Source organism: Lates calcarifer, linkage group LG19 (genome assembly GCF_001640805.2).
Source record: "Lates calcarifer isolate ASB-BC8 linkage group LG19, TLL_Latcal_v3, whole genome shotgun sequence".
NCBI lineage: Eukaryota > Metazoa > Chordata > Actinopteri > Centropomidae > Lates > Lates calcarifer.
Window position 1 is genome coordinate 19536202 of NC_066851.1, and position 14868 is coordinate 19551069.

A 14868-nucleotide genomic window follows, 5' to 3' on the forward strand; every position below is an offset into this window, starting at 1 on the left:
TTTTCGTCTCACGGTGTGTTTAAAGAAGTTGATCAGTTTTGATTAGTTTCTACAGTAACGCGATCCTCTGTTGGTGTTTCCTAGATTTCAGGGTAAACAGATCACACTAATAACTTTGCCAGGTGTTGATTTTACCTCCACCTTGTAGCTCAAAGGCTTCAAACATCATTGGACACACATGTACTGCTGCTAGCCTCTTTATTTGTTCCTCATTTGGTGTAACAGCAAAGATGTCTCATCCTTGCAGAGCCAGCAGAAAGAGGCCTTCTGCAGCTGTTCTCTGCTGCTTACATGTCAAGTTTCCCTCCTTCATCCAGAGAAATGTAACTTAATTCTCAAAACCCTAATTGAAACTTTAAGGACAGGAAATATTTTAATTTTAACAGCCTTGGTCAGCAGGACTGACCTGTATCAGTTCCTTTTTGACTGTCCCTCTCTCTCCCTTTTCTTGCATCATCTTGGCTTCTCCCAATCATCACCAGGTTTATTTTCTATTTTCTGTCCAGTCAGAGAATAGCTTCCCTCACTCTTTTCTGGTCAGACTTGCAAACTCATGACAGGCTGGTGCAGTCAGCTAACTGGGAACACAAAGTTACCCCTGATCTTTTAAGTTTTACTGTCAACTTCTTGCCTTTTTCATGAGGGTGCACAAAGCTCTGCCTGCTGCTTTCCCCTTTGTAATGGGTCTGTGTGTAAACCCACAAGGTCCTGTCGAGATCCTCTCTTTTATGTTTACGTGTCCTGATGTGGTCGGAGCTCAGAAGTGTCACTAATGGGTTAAGAGAAGGACATGGACTGTGGTGGAAAAGCTGTGTTGTTGTTGCACAAAGTGGAGACAGGACAGTTTCTGCTGAGTTTCCGTGCTGTCGGGATACCTGTGTGGTGCTTTGAGCAGCTGTAATACAAGCTCATGATGCCATGGCACATTAGGGTGGCACAGCAAGCAGTGTTGCTCACCTTGGTGACCTGCAGGAGGTTTTGAATCCAACCCAAACAGCAGCAGCAGCTCTTACAGTATGACCTGAACATCTTTATCCTGCCAGCTTACTGTTGGTGTGTGCCATCCTTCCCGACTTAAAACTTATTCTCTTCATTAATTGATAACTCCAAAATGGCCATCACAGTTTCCTAAAACCTCAGATGGCATCTTCTTTTTCTCAACTTAAAGTCCAAAACCCAAAAAATGATCTGTTAGCTATCACACATGGCAAATACAATCACAGTCCTCACAACTAAGAGGCTGGAGCTGGGGAATGTTTGGCATTTTACTTAAAGGATTAATCAATTATCAGCATAGTTGCCCATTTTTATTCTGTCTATTGATTAATCAAACTAAGACCACACTTGTATAATAAACAGAGTCAGTACAGTATGAACCTCACAGCATGTGGACTTTTTTGGAGAGGGATCTTGTTTGAAACACTGAAATATTTGTGTTCTTAAAATAGATGAAAGTACTTCAGACCAAGTTTATTTTCACAGCATGAAAGATACATGTCTGTACCTCTCATAATAGACTGACTCCTTTTTTGTGCAGTGCTGTGTTTTGATGAAGCTAGTTCACTACTTCTTTATTTAAATCGCAGATAATCAAGCTTCTACTGAAATGTTTTGCTGCCAGATTGTTTATTGACCCACACAATCAGCTCTTTCTTAACATTAAAACAAGCAAGATTACTTGTTTATTATGTTGTTTATTCACATTTAATTGGAAAACTGCTTTGTTCATATGGGCAACAAGGTCCTGAATCTGGTATGTAGAGACATTGTTATGACACAGTAATTTTAGCACCTATGTAGCAACATCATGTTTATAAATAACACAGCCCTTTATTTTCTGTTAGTTGTCTGTGGCAGAGTAGAGATGGTGTGATGAATCAGGTGAAACTGAGAGACAGCAGGTGGTGGGCTGTGGTGCCGCAGTTTCATTGTCTCAACTTGTTACACAACTGCCGGAGGGAAAGCCTGTCAGAGATTGACGCAAGAGAGGTTTGTTATGGTTCTGACAGACAGTGACTCGCTGTTTTTCACAGCTGTCCACTGGGGAGGTTTTCCTTGTCAGAAGAAGCCATGGTGGATGACTCCACCCCCCTGAGAATGATTTAGATTGTTTTTTAGAGGCTGGATTTAAAGAAAATCTGTTGATGAGTAAAAACTCTTCAGAGCCGGAGCAGAGAAGTGACTTAATGATCAAACAGCCGGACAGTTTAAGATGTGTCGCCTTCAGCCAGTGGTTGATCACTTGCAGAATTTGTCTTCAGCTGCAGTTTTTATTTAATGATATTTGACAAATTACAGTGAATCTGGCTGATGATAGCGAGGCTGAAACGACCAACAACATTATGAATTGAATATTTTTTGTATTTCAGACTGTTAGACTGGAAAACTGTGAAATATTCTCTGTTTTTGCACGTAATTATTTGAGCAAAACACGTCAACAGATAACAGTAAAATCACTGTTAGTTGCAGATCTGAATGATTGTACTTAATAACCATGAACACTGTGATATCTTTACATGTAAGAAATGCAAATTAAACATGATGAGGTGTCTGGTAAAGGTGTGAAACACTTGAGACTTGAAGTGTAGACTGAGCTGAACTGTTAAAGCTTCACAATGAACTGCAGTGTCCACAGTTTTGAGTCTGGAATCTGAATCTCTCTTCATCATTTCCTGTCTTTCTCAAGTGTTGTATCTAATAAAGACAGAAAATGCGTAAAAAGTCATTTTAAAAGTATAGAAGAAGCCTTTATTACACCTTAATGAAACTAGCCTGCAGCGTCAACAGTAGAGAGGCAAATTTTGATGCCAAAGGTAAAAGCATAGAGCTCAATTTTCCAGTCATGTGTATCTGACACACACATGCAGACGTCTGCATTTCTGTCTGTGTCGTCGATATTAACTGTGACATTTCATGGACGAGTCTAGTGTTTGTCTCCCTGGCTGCGTCTGCGGTGTCCTGGACTATTCTTGATCGCTGTGGCTCGTGCCCGGTGCTATGCAAGAGCGTCATTTCGCCCTCTGACACGCTGGTGTTAATAATAACTGTGCATTCCCCAGGTCTGCTGTTTCACTGGCATCGATAGAAAAAGGCCAGAGCTTTGCCGGGTACGGTTTCATTCCATTGCCATGTTGAGTTAGCGCAGCGCCGTGCTGCCGAGTTCACGGGGCTGCGCTCCGTGAGGCGCAGGCCAACTTTTAAAGCTGAGATTGGTCAGGTTACAAGCACGCTTTGTTTTTGTGTGTGTTGCCTCTTTTATCCTCTCAACCTGAGCAGTCAGTTGAATTCATGACAGGATGACTTCACTACAGGCCAAAACTCACAGCTCAGACTGTATTTTTATTTCAGTCAGATGGTTTTCCTGCCACATTTATCCAGGCTAGACAGAGATATTGTCACCTCAGGATCAGACACAGTGATTTATCATGAGCCTCCAGTCCAGTGCTTTACTGTATAAGGTCCAATCCAACTGTGATAACAGATACAGCTGTGCCTATTATCTGTCTGTCATCTCCTATACAATACCAGACAGTTAAGAGTTTATGACTTTTATTTTGTTATGTATGAGCACATGGATGCACATACCAGCAGGAATAGTGAGAGTTAACCTGACATAGAAAAATACATTGTTGATTTTATCATCATCTCCCAGGGCGCTGCTTCTAGAGAAAGTTGTGGTTATGTTTCCCACATCCTTCTACAACTGCGATTTCATTTTCACTTTCTTTGTTTGGTGAGAAATTTTCATAAAGAGTTCCTGAAGAAATGTCAGTGTTTAGAAAGCAATGACAATGTGTAATTTAGTCATGAATTTCAGTGTTTAATAAATTGGGAGGAGGGCAGAAATCCTGATCTCACTGTGATTTCATTAACAGTGACATTATCAGAAACCGGTCTTGCAAAGTTTATTTGTGTGTCAGTTTATTTTTAGTGCCCGCATCTGTCTAATCTTTGAGCTGTCAAGTACAATAAAGAAGTTTTCACTTTGAGACGGTGACTGACTCGGTGACCTCGAGCGACTCTGCCATGTCTAGCCTGGCTGTATTATATACACTAAAAGAAATTGCATGCGTTCACAGACTCCTGCTACAGTCAGATACCAGTGTTGCAACTTCATATGTTCATATGTGGCATTGCTGTTGACTTGGGTTGTGTGGCTATTTTTGTTTGTAGAGTTTTATTTTTATCAAGATTCAGGTTTTGTTTTGGCCTCCACACAGGAATAATGTTTGCAGAGATATTGTTGCAGCATATAGGCTGTCATTATCCTGTGTTTGTTTATTTTTGACCTGAAACAATTTCTCAATCAACAGAAAATGAATCATCAGTTATGTTACTGATTGATTAATCAGTTCTCACAAAAATGTAGAACTTTAATTGTTTTCAGTTTCTGAGGATTTTTTTGCTTTTAATCGTTTAAATTGACTATTAATTCAACAAAGTCAAGTTTGGCTTTAGGACATTTTTAAACTGTTCAACATTTTAGAGACAAAAATGACATGTTCATTGGGAAAATTACCTGACGATTAATTATTAATCAAAAGTTGCTCTTTATTTTATTTAATTTATCATGGTCAGCAAGGTTTGAAACATGGATCAAATACTGTATATATCTTATCCATTCATATGTAGTCATTAACAAAAGCCAATGGACATTCTGGCGAAGACACATTTTACTGGTATTTGACATTAATTTCTGTCCAGATGAACCCTGCAGATGTTGGACGTGTTTCTCTGGATTTGCTGCAAAGGAAGTAAAGATGATAATTACTGAGGGGAAAACCTGTTTTTGAAAAGAGACGACTACTGTAGCCAGTAAACACCAGAACATCACCCTTTATCACCCCTTTAATTAAAGCTGAATAAAAAGTAATTGAGATAAGCTGGACCCTGTCGGTCTCATGCAGTGCGTCGTCAGTTTAATACCCTGTCTCCGGGACGAGCTCTGTGTTGATCGGACAGGATGTTCCTCGTAACAGGTTGCGCTTCCTGTGCTCCAGCCCCCGAGGCCGTCTGCAGAGAGGAGCGCAGGGGGGGAAAGGATGAGGCAGATTAATACACAGGTTCCCCACCCTTCCCAGAATATTGAATAATCAGGTCTGTGGACGTCAGTTCGTCCTCAGATGGGGTTCAGACAGAGGATGGGTGGACACGGGGGTCACTGGGTCAGGTGCGACCGGGGGCACGGTGAGGCCACGTGCTGTTGATGCCACGTCCACCAGCTATTGTCTTTATGAGCTGAATGTTGGAGGGGGCTAGCTAAATGTCAGGGGTGTGTATTTATGTGTTTTAAGATTGTGAATTTGTGCGTTTTTGTTGTGTGCAAAACTGTAAAACCTAGTGTGTTTGTGTGTGTTTTTGCTGCATCTGCATTTGTTAGTGGATCACCTTTGTTTATGTCTCTTTGTCTTTGTGTGTGTGTGTGTCTTCAGCATGCATCTTTTGTGTGTGTGTGTGTGTGTGTATATACTGTATGTGTGTTTTCAGTGCATGTGTATCTAAATGTGTGTGCCTGTTGTCTCAGAGCTGATCTCTGCCCTATGGTTCCCCAGACAGTCTGGTTGTAATGGCAGATGATGTCATGGCATGAATCACAAACAGTGACACATGCTCGGGTATAATAACAAGCCCCACCCCCACATCTTCACCCCACACACACACGAACAAAAGCCACATTACCTGCAACCTGAGCCTGATGCAGCCCCATATACACAGCCAGGAGAATAATCAATTGAATTAGAAATGTTAACCCTGTATTAACACCGTCCTGCCTCTATTATTACCTCCAACGTTTCTGTTCTTTCACCGCTGCCTCGCACAACACCTGATCACTGTGTGTTACACTTTACTACACAAACCTCAGGAGTGTGTCACCATCTGATGAAACAGGATGCAAGCCGATTTTAAAAAGCTGACCTGCCTCTCTTTGTCCCCTGATGTAGAACAGTGGCAGGCAAATAGTGAAGAATGAAAGCTTAAGTTTTACCTTTGATAGTTTGCATCAAAACTTGTGCGATAGTTTTTCCATAAATCTACAGTAGGTAACAGTATTAGTAACAGTGTTGTGTAATAAATATGACCTTGTAACGGCAGATATATTCAATTATTTGTGTCTCAAACACAAGCAGATGATAAAAAGTTTGTTCTCAGGCAGTAAAGATGATAACAGGTCTTTCATTCAGCCGCAGGTAGAGCAGATAAATGTTTATAGAGTGTGGAGAATCCAACAATTACATTTATGTTTGATTTAGAGCTACAATGATCAGTTGATCAGTTGAATAATCAAAGATAGATCTGCAAATATTTTGTTAATTCGTTAATCTTTTTTCTGAATTATATGACAGTAAACTGAATATCTGATCCTTACCCTTGTGAGTTTTTTACTGTCAAGACAAAGCTATTGATTGATTGATTAACTGAGAAAAGAATCGACAGTAAAATTGATCATGAAAAATTGTTAGTGGGAGCCTTAACAGTAAGTTGTTTTTTTACAATAACATAAGCTACTGTGACTTTGTTAGCATTCTTTACCTGGCTGGAAAAATATAATATTTTATAAATTTGTTTTATTCTTAAAAAATAAAATACTGTATGTTCAGTTACTTCACAGATTCTGAACTACTCCTTCATAGTTTGTTTCGTGTGTGTGGCATCTTCTCAGCACATGAACTTGACAGCAACAGTTTTGTGTCAGTTTCCATGTCTGATATTTTAATGACATTGCAGTTTTGAGTAATAAAATCTTCTTTTGTGGTAAAATGTCTGTGGTTTGGATATTTCGGATAAAAATGCTGCGTGTGCTTTTCCACTTGAACGATGAAGTTTTTTTCCCCTTTAACTTTGTAAGCTGCGCTGTCTGCTCCATTGTTTTGATTTCATATCTCCTAGATTCAATGTGTTTAAGCTGAGCATGTTGCAGTGTTATGTTTAAGATACTGTGTGAATGTACAGTATGTCACTAACACACTTATGTGATATTCTGCTCTGTATCTGGTCTACTTACTGTGTCTTTGCTTCAAATGGAGACACTTACATAGAGCTGCAATTTATACATTTCATTCTTAATTAATCGGTTTATTGTTTTTTTCAGTTTTTAATTGATTTGTCTGTACAATGTCAGAAAATAGTTTTTAAAAAATGAATTCAGTTTCTTTGAGCTGATGTTGATCATGTTCTTCTGCTGGTTTTGTCTGATCATCAGTCAGAAACCCAAAGACATTTACAATAATATAAAACAGAAAAACAGAATCAAATCAAAGTTTCAACAGTATTTCATGTTTAATTTATTTATTTATAGTTTAAAAAAAAAAAATCATTTCTCTGGTTCCAACATTTTGATTATTTGCTGCTCATCTCTACTAAAAACCACTAATTGTGAACTGAATATCTTTGGGTTTTGGACTGTTGAAGACCTCACTTTGCACTGGGGAGTTGCGATGGATGATTTTTCATTTTATAGACAAAACGATTCATCAATTAAATGAGAAAATAATCTGCAGATTAATCGATAATGAAAGTAATCAAAAATAGAAGCCCTACACTGACTTCTCACATTTAAGAAGCTCTAAGAAAGACTTGAATGATTAAACCATATCAAAGTTAGGGCTCCAACTAACCAGTGATTATTTTCGTTATTGATTCATCTGGTTATTATATTCTTGACTAATGGCTTTTTCTGTAACATTAACTTTTAACTATTTTCTTACATTTCCCACTGGTCCTCAAATGTCTGTTGTTGAGTCAACTTTCCAAACCCAAAGATATTCAGATTGAGAGGAAAAACATCAAATCGTCACATTTGAGCAAATATTTCAAACTCAGAATCGATCGATCAATCAGACTTTATTTACATAGTACAAGTCATCAAAGGCAACTCCACGTGCTTAACTTAAAAAGAGCATAAGATTAGATAAAAACATCAAACGAATTAATAAAATATAGCACAATATAATAAATTAATAGTAAACTAAGAGAAAAAAAATCAACTGAAATGATTTTCAAGTAATCAAATAATAAATGAATCAACTAATTTTTGCAACTCTTAATTAGAATTGTCCTCAAATAGTTTTCATCAATCAACAGTAAACTAATTTTTTCAGTGCTAGTTTAAAGATGCTGCAGAGATGTTGATGGTCCATTTTTAAAGGAAAGCCTCGTATATACCTTTATTGACAATGACATTCAGAAAATTACATCAAAGTTTGTGCGTGTGGTGTCTTATTTGTGTTGTTGCCACACATATATACACTCATGTTGCTGCAGGATGCTGTGGATGAAACATGGACCAGCTGGATTTTTTTCTCCTGGTCTATGACTCCTGGTTTTCCCTCTCTCTCTCTCTGGTTTGGCTCTGGTCCAGTCTGCATGTGTAGTATGAGCCTGGCTGCTGTTGCCTCCTCATACACGCACATCAATACCTCTCAGTCTTCTGCTATGATCTGCCCCTCCTTCCCCCCCGGGGGCTTCGCTCTGTGTGGGTAGAGAACAAGGCAGTGAGGGGGAGGGAAAAGTGAGAGTGAGTGAGCGCTGGGACTTCCTGTACGCTAGCCTTTCCCTTCTTAATGGAGCTGACCCATGAAACTGAACACCTTTAACATGTAGCAGGAGGATGTGCATGAAAGCTTACATGTGATCGAGGTCCTTCTCATTTTAATGTCTTTGCCTACATCCAGTAGTAGAGTCAGTGGGAAATGAACTATCATCGATTTCTCTTTGATTAATCAATCAGTTGTTTCATCTGTGAAATGTCACAAGCTCCTATAATCTAAGGAGACATTTTTAAATTGTTTGTCTAATATATATAATGAGACAAGTCCACTATGAGAGCTTTTACCATCCAGGTTAGGGCTGCAAATAAGAATGATTTTCATCATTTACCAGTTGATGTATTTTCTTGATTAATAGGTGAATATATATATAACAAAGACGGTTATGCAATGACCAAAATAGTTGCTATTACTTTTTTGTCTATCAACAAATAAATATTATAAGTGTTTTAAGTTTTGCAAATAAGTGTGCAGGACTGATTAATGACATAAACTGACATATTTTAAATGGTTCTTTAACAGTTTCTCATTTGATTTTCCAGGACACTTTACTATGTGACGATATATATTAATTAAACTAAAAATGGCATATATTGTAATCAGAGCTGAAACAATTAGCTTTTACAATTTGACATTTTATACACAAGAAAATAAATTCAGAAAATAATTCACAGATTAATTGATGATGAAATGGAAGCAGTAATTATAGAGAAGAAGCTCGATTCAGTGAACATTTTGTTAGTTTTTTGTTTGATATATGATGTAAAAAGTTAATGCACTGTAAAAGTTGTTGTCCTTTGATTTTTTTTCGTTGATTGAATATTTGATCATTTCAGTATGAGATGTTGCTACTTTCCACAATGTGCATAATGAGTGATAATTTTAAATTTGAAGTAATGGGGGATGACATTTTGAATCAGAAAGGTGTTTTTTCTTCCACAGGAAACTTGGCACCTCTCGTCTTTGTTATTTTTGAAAAAAGTACTTTTCAAATTCAGGAGTTCCCCTGCTATTTTTCCCATTCGAATGCTTTCACTTTGGTTGCGTTTTTACTTCAGCGTCCGCCACCAACCGTATCAGACCATATTGCATCCATCACCCATTAGGATCAAGTTGCAGTGGCACTGTAAATACACCGGGCTGCAGTCATACCTGCACACAGCCCCGCTCTGCTTTCACTCCTCAATTTAGACGTCCTCATCAAGTACAACTGACAGATTCACTGAGAGCAGCGCACTGATGGGATGTCTCAATTCAGACTGATAAATGTTTCTATAAAATGTTTTTACCAACTTCTTTACTCTTAAACCAGGTGAAGCTGCACCTAATGCTTATTCTATGAATGAATAGTCTTCTGATGATTTTCTCAACTAATCAATTAATGTTATGATCTGTGAAACAGTGACAAATACCCTTCAGTTTCCTAGAGTCCAAAGTGACGTGGGTAAATGTCATGTTTTGTCAAAGATATTCAGTTTACTGTCACATACAGCTAAGAAAATTAACTGATAACTGAAATTGCTAAAAGATTAATCCAAATCGGCAGGATATTCAGTGAACTATCACAGATGACTAAGAGAACCACAAAATATTCATATTTTAGAAGCTGGAACTACTAAATTTTTGTCACTTTTACTAATACAAAGACTTGATTGAGTGAGAATGATTAAGTGATTATTAAAATTATTACAGATTCATCTAAATCATGAAGATATTGCACAAAACATTCACATTTGAGAACCTGGAAGTAATCATTGTTGTCAACAAGTAGTTAATCATCCAAGTAGATTAATAAAAAAGAACCCAAAATATTTAGTTTATTACCATGGAAGACTAAGAAATCCTGAAAAGCTTCACATTTGAGAAGCTAGAATAAACTAAATTTCAGTTGATTGATTTTCAATTGATTGTCATTTTTTAAAGTTTCTATTATCTAATTGTTTCAGAGCTAAAAAGGCAAAAATTCAGATTTTACGCAGGATTTACTCCTCGCATTGTTGCCTTGTTAGCAGTGTCTAACGGTTACATGTACTGTATTTGAATTCACTTTCCATAATGTCTTTATTCAAATGACATTCAGTTTTGTGTATTTTTGTTGCTCCATCTCCCATCCTGACATTGTTGGAGATAGACGACACTTGTTGGATGTGGGCCTCTCAGAAACGGGCCAACTATTCTGTGAATGGAGTCAGGGGAAACCCCCGTAGTTTCAGTGTGGTGACTCACAGCTCCTGGTGTCCTGTGGAATTTGGTCAAGTGCCTATTTGCGGTCTAGAGGATATATCTCATAACCTACTTCTGCTTTGATATGTATTTTTTTTCCGAGTAGAGTTCAAACTTGTGGCTTATTTATAACTGTTAGGTCTTGTGAGTGTGCATCAAAACAGAAATGACGTACAGAAGCGTAAAACAAGGCCAAGTTGTGGCTTCAGATTTTCCAGCTCCTCTTGTGTTTAGAAAGCATCTGAATGTTGTTAATGAATCAGAACGTGAATCCAGAGCAGATCCAGCAGCGGGGATCTTTATGCTTACTCTTGTTTTCTTTTGATTTACAGTTTTATCTGAAACAAATGAGCTCAAACTGGAGACAGAGGGGACATCCTGCCTGTCGCTGCATCTCTGTTAAGTCAGAGCACAAGAATGCATGAAGCCCGGTCTGCGTTGACCTTTTAACTCTCCTCTCACATTCCTTAATCCGGGGGCAATGTTTTGTCATCATAACGCCCCACTTTACTATATGCCAGGGTAATTCCATCACCAGCATGTGAACAGGCCATGCTTTTGTGAGTGCAGAGTAAATGTGAGGCTCTCTTTTCTATCCACCTCTCCTTCTCCCTTTTTTTTCCTCTCTCTCTCTCTCTCCCCTCTGAGTCTGCTTTGGGTGCCATAATAGTATCTCAACTGACAGCATTCCTGCAAGAAGGCACGGCCCGTATGACGACAACTTTTGGGAGGCTGGAGCGTGGTTGAGGGGTTGTTCTTCTCTTTCCACTTGCAGACCTGGTGAAACCACACCTTCTGCCCGGCTGGTTCCACCCAGCCGAGGAGTTCCTCTGCTGAGGAATCCTGGATGACTTAATAAATCAGCAGAGGAGAGCTTTGAATGCATCTTGTTTTCTTTTGCCTTTTTTGTGGGGGAGAGGATATTTGTTGACAGGTTTATTACTCAGCAGCTTCTTCTAATTTTAGGCTAAAAAAATGGCCGCCTGTGTTGATTTATCTTGTGATTTTACAGGATTTATGTGCTGTAACTCCAAAAATGAGAATCATTATAAACTTTATGTCACTGCAGACAAAGCATTCAACATGTTTTATATGTTTTAGATTGATTGTCTGCATTTGAAACAGATATTTTTGTCCATTTACCGACTATCCAGGCTTGAAACTTGCTTGAGAGATTCCATTTTTCATAGTGAATAGTAGTTGGTTTTATTTTATTTTCAGCATTAGCAGGGACATCGCTAACATCCAAGTGATGCATTCACAAATTATATTTTTGGAAAATCTAATCCAGAAGTTACCATGTTTATCTCTTGTAATGAGATGTTTTCCCCAGTGAGAAACAGTATGTGGGCTGATTATAGTTAGTTTAGTTAATACATATACACTACACACTATACACTATATACACCTCCCTCACCTGTAATGTTATATTAGGAGGAGGCGGAAGGAGGGAGGAATAAATAAATGAAACCCTAGCTACATTCTTTGGAAATATAAACAAGGGTTTGTTTTTTTTCCAGCTGAAACCCAAACACACAACTCCTGATATGATATCGCTCTGCTAGCTGCAACAAACTACAAGCTAATGCTCAAGAGCAGTTTTATATGAAAGGCGGAGTAGCTAGTTGCCACAAATCATAATTGATTGGATAATGTATGTTTAGGATTTTGACATATATTTGAAATATAACATGAGATAACATCATTTTAAAAAGGGATTAGAGTTTGGATTTGTATTTGTTATTATGCTGTGTCTTTTAAAAGGTTACTGTTTGACTCTCAGATGTCTGAGCTTCCTTGAAAGCAGCAAAAAATATGCGTTAATTTAATGCTCTCTTCTTTATTTAGTGTAGCACCAAATGAAAATAAATAGAAAATTTACCAAAAAAAGTGACTAAGTCTGACAAGTTCCCTGCCTAGTCAGCGTCAGTGTTGTGAAAGAAACGGTCTAACGTGTGGTTTACTTTGGAAAATGACAAGCTGTAATGAAAATTATACAGGATTTGAAGTTACTAGACTGAAACTAAAAAAAAACCACTGACCATCTGAAGAGTCAGTGTTCAGTGTTGCGTTCAGTCAGTCATTGCATTACTTGTCATGACAACATTAAACAAGACCGGAGCGTAACTGAGGTGCATCATACCAGGTGTTACGACCAGTTTCACACACGACACAGTTTCAGTTGACATCATGTGAGTGGTGCAGGAGAGAGAAGGAGAAAGCTCATAAAAACCACAATGAAATCAACCCACACAAAACTTCTGTTAATCTTTTAAAGTTACAAGATTCTCTTCTTATGTGTTTGTCTCTAATAATCCAGGTACAGCAGCAGGTCCATCCAACCCTCAAGGCGAAGGAGGACGCCCTGCAGCACATCGAGGAGCTGATCCTGCAGCTGCTCAACATGCTGTGTGTGGCCCAGCCTCGCTCGGTGCAGGATGTAGAGGTGAAGCCTCTTCTCTTACTCCTGCGTATCTCCGCACCACAGGATATTTAAATATGAATTGATGATGAGAAATTGAGAAAATGCACAGATGTGAAGGTTCAGGTTTAGCTCAGCTAAACTGTGATTTATGAAAGAGGAAACAAAATCTTCTTCTAACGAATGAATGAATGAAAACACAGCTGCTCTCAAATGAATAGACTTTATACCACAACAATACAATATACTTTACAGGCGTATGATCAGTAGGCCATGTTAGCTAGATGTCACAGTCAGCTGTCAGGTTTTTAACTCTAATTATTTGTTTTTCTTTCTTTAACAGCTCCTGATTGTCATTTCTTTGCATCTGAGCTTCTAAAAATTTCCAGTTATGCAACAGCATTCCACATAACTAATTGATTACTTCTGTGCAATGAAGCCAACTAATGATCCCAAATTTATTAAGCGCTGAGAGAAAAATAAATCTCCCTCTCCCCCTCTTACCAGGAACGTGTCCAGAAAACCTTCCCCCACCCTATAGATAAGTGGGCGATCGCCGACGCCCAGTCAGCCATCGAGAAACGCAAGAGGAGGAACCCCTTACTTCTCCCTGTGGACAAAATACACCCACTGCTGAAGGTACAGACTCCTGGAGAGCCCAACAGTGTCTCCCATCAAAGATATGAAGCTTAATATTCCATATAATAATGTGTTATTAGGAAAATACAACTTTTTCTAGTCTCAAATATTTCACAGCAGCAGTATTCACATTCTTATACGACATAATCATCTCTGATGCGAATGCCGGGAAGTTTTGCCGGTTGCTGGGAAATATTTAAAATCTAATTTAGCATACTGTTTTGACAGCTTGCTGCAGACTAGTTGAATTATTCTGAGGTGATCTGGTTCGTCATGCAGATTTAGACACCAGAAATCATTTTGAACGGCTGTTTGACCCTTGTGTAATACTTAATATGTTCTGGGTTTTTTTCGCCCAACAGGAGGTTTTAGGCTACAAAGTGGACTACCACGTTTCCCTCTACATCGTGGCAGTGCTTGAATACATATCAGCAGACATACTGAAACTGGCAGGAAACTACGTCGGCAACATTCGGCACTATGAAATCACCCAGCAGGACATCAAGGTGTCCATGTGCGCAGACAAGGTGAGAAACCGAAGCTGTCAAACATCACGAGGCAGAGACTGATTTTCCTTTGATAATCTCTGATTCAATCATTTGTTTTTTTGCCGTTTGTCTCCAGGTATTGATGGACATGTTTGACCAGGAGGAAGACATCGGCCTGATGTCTCAGTGCACAGAGGAGCCGTCCTCCTCTGGGGAGCTCACGTACGACGACCTGGTGAGGCTTGAAATCGCGGAGGAGCGGCAGTACCTGCGGGAGCTCGACCTCATCATCAAAGTGTTCCGCCATCACTTCCTGTCCAACCCCAAAATCTTCACGCCTCAGGTGAGGGAAGCCTGCACAGTTAATTAAAAAGCTGTCAGAAGCTTAATATCGTTTGTTTCTCAATTAGAGTTTGATCAGAAGAGGAATTATTTCACACCTGTCACTCAGGTAAACAGCTGCAGAGTTGACTATGATCATTAGCATCCTGTTTTCACACAGTTTTTCTCCTTCTCTCCAGCAGCTAAAACAGCAGTAAACAGGCAGTAA

The 14868-nt window shown here is 38.8% G+C and overlaps 1 protein-coding gene across 1 annotated transcript in view; it reads left to right on the forward strand.

Annotated features, from left to right (window-relative positions):
• Nucleotides 1–14868, forward strand: part of sos2 (son of sevenless homolog 2 (Drosophila)) — a 36419-nt gene that overhangs the window by 1929 nt on the left and 19622 nt on the right. The window contains 4 exon segments of the mRNA XM_018681667.2: nt 13090–13215; nt 13699–13830; nt 14193–14357; nt 14455–14661. Of these exon segments, the coding sequence (XP_018537183.1) occupies nt 13090–13215; nt 13699–13830; nt 14193–14357; nt 14455–14661 (630 nt within the window).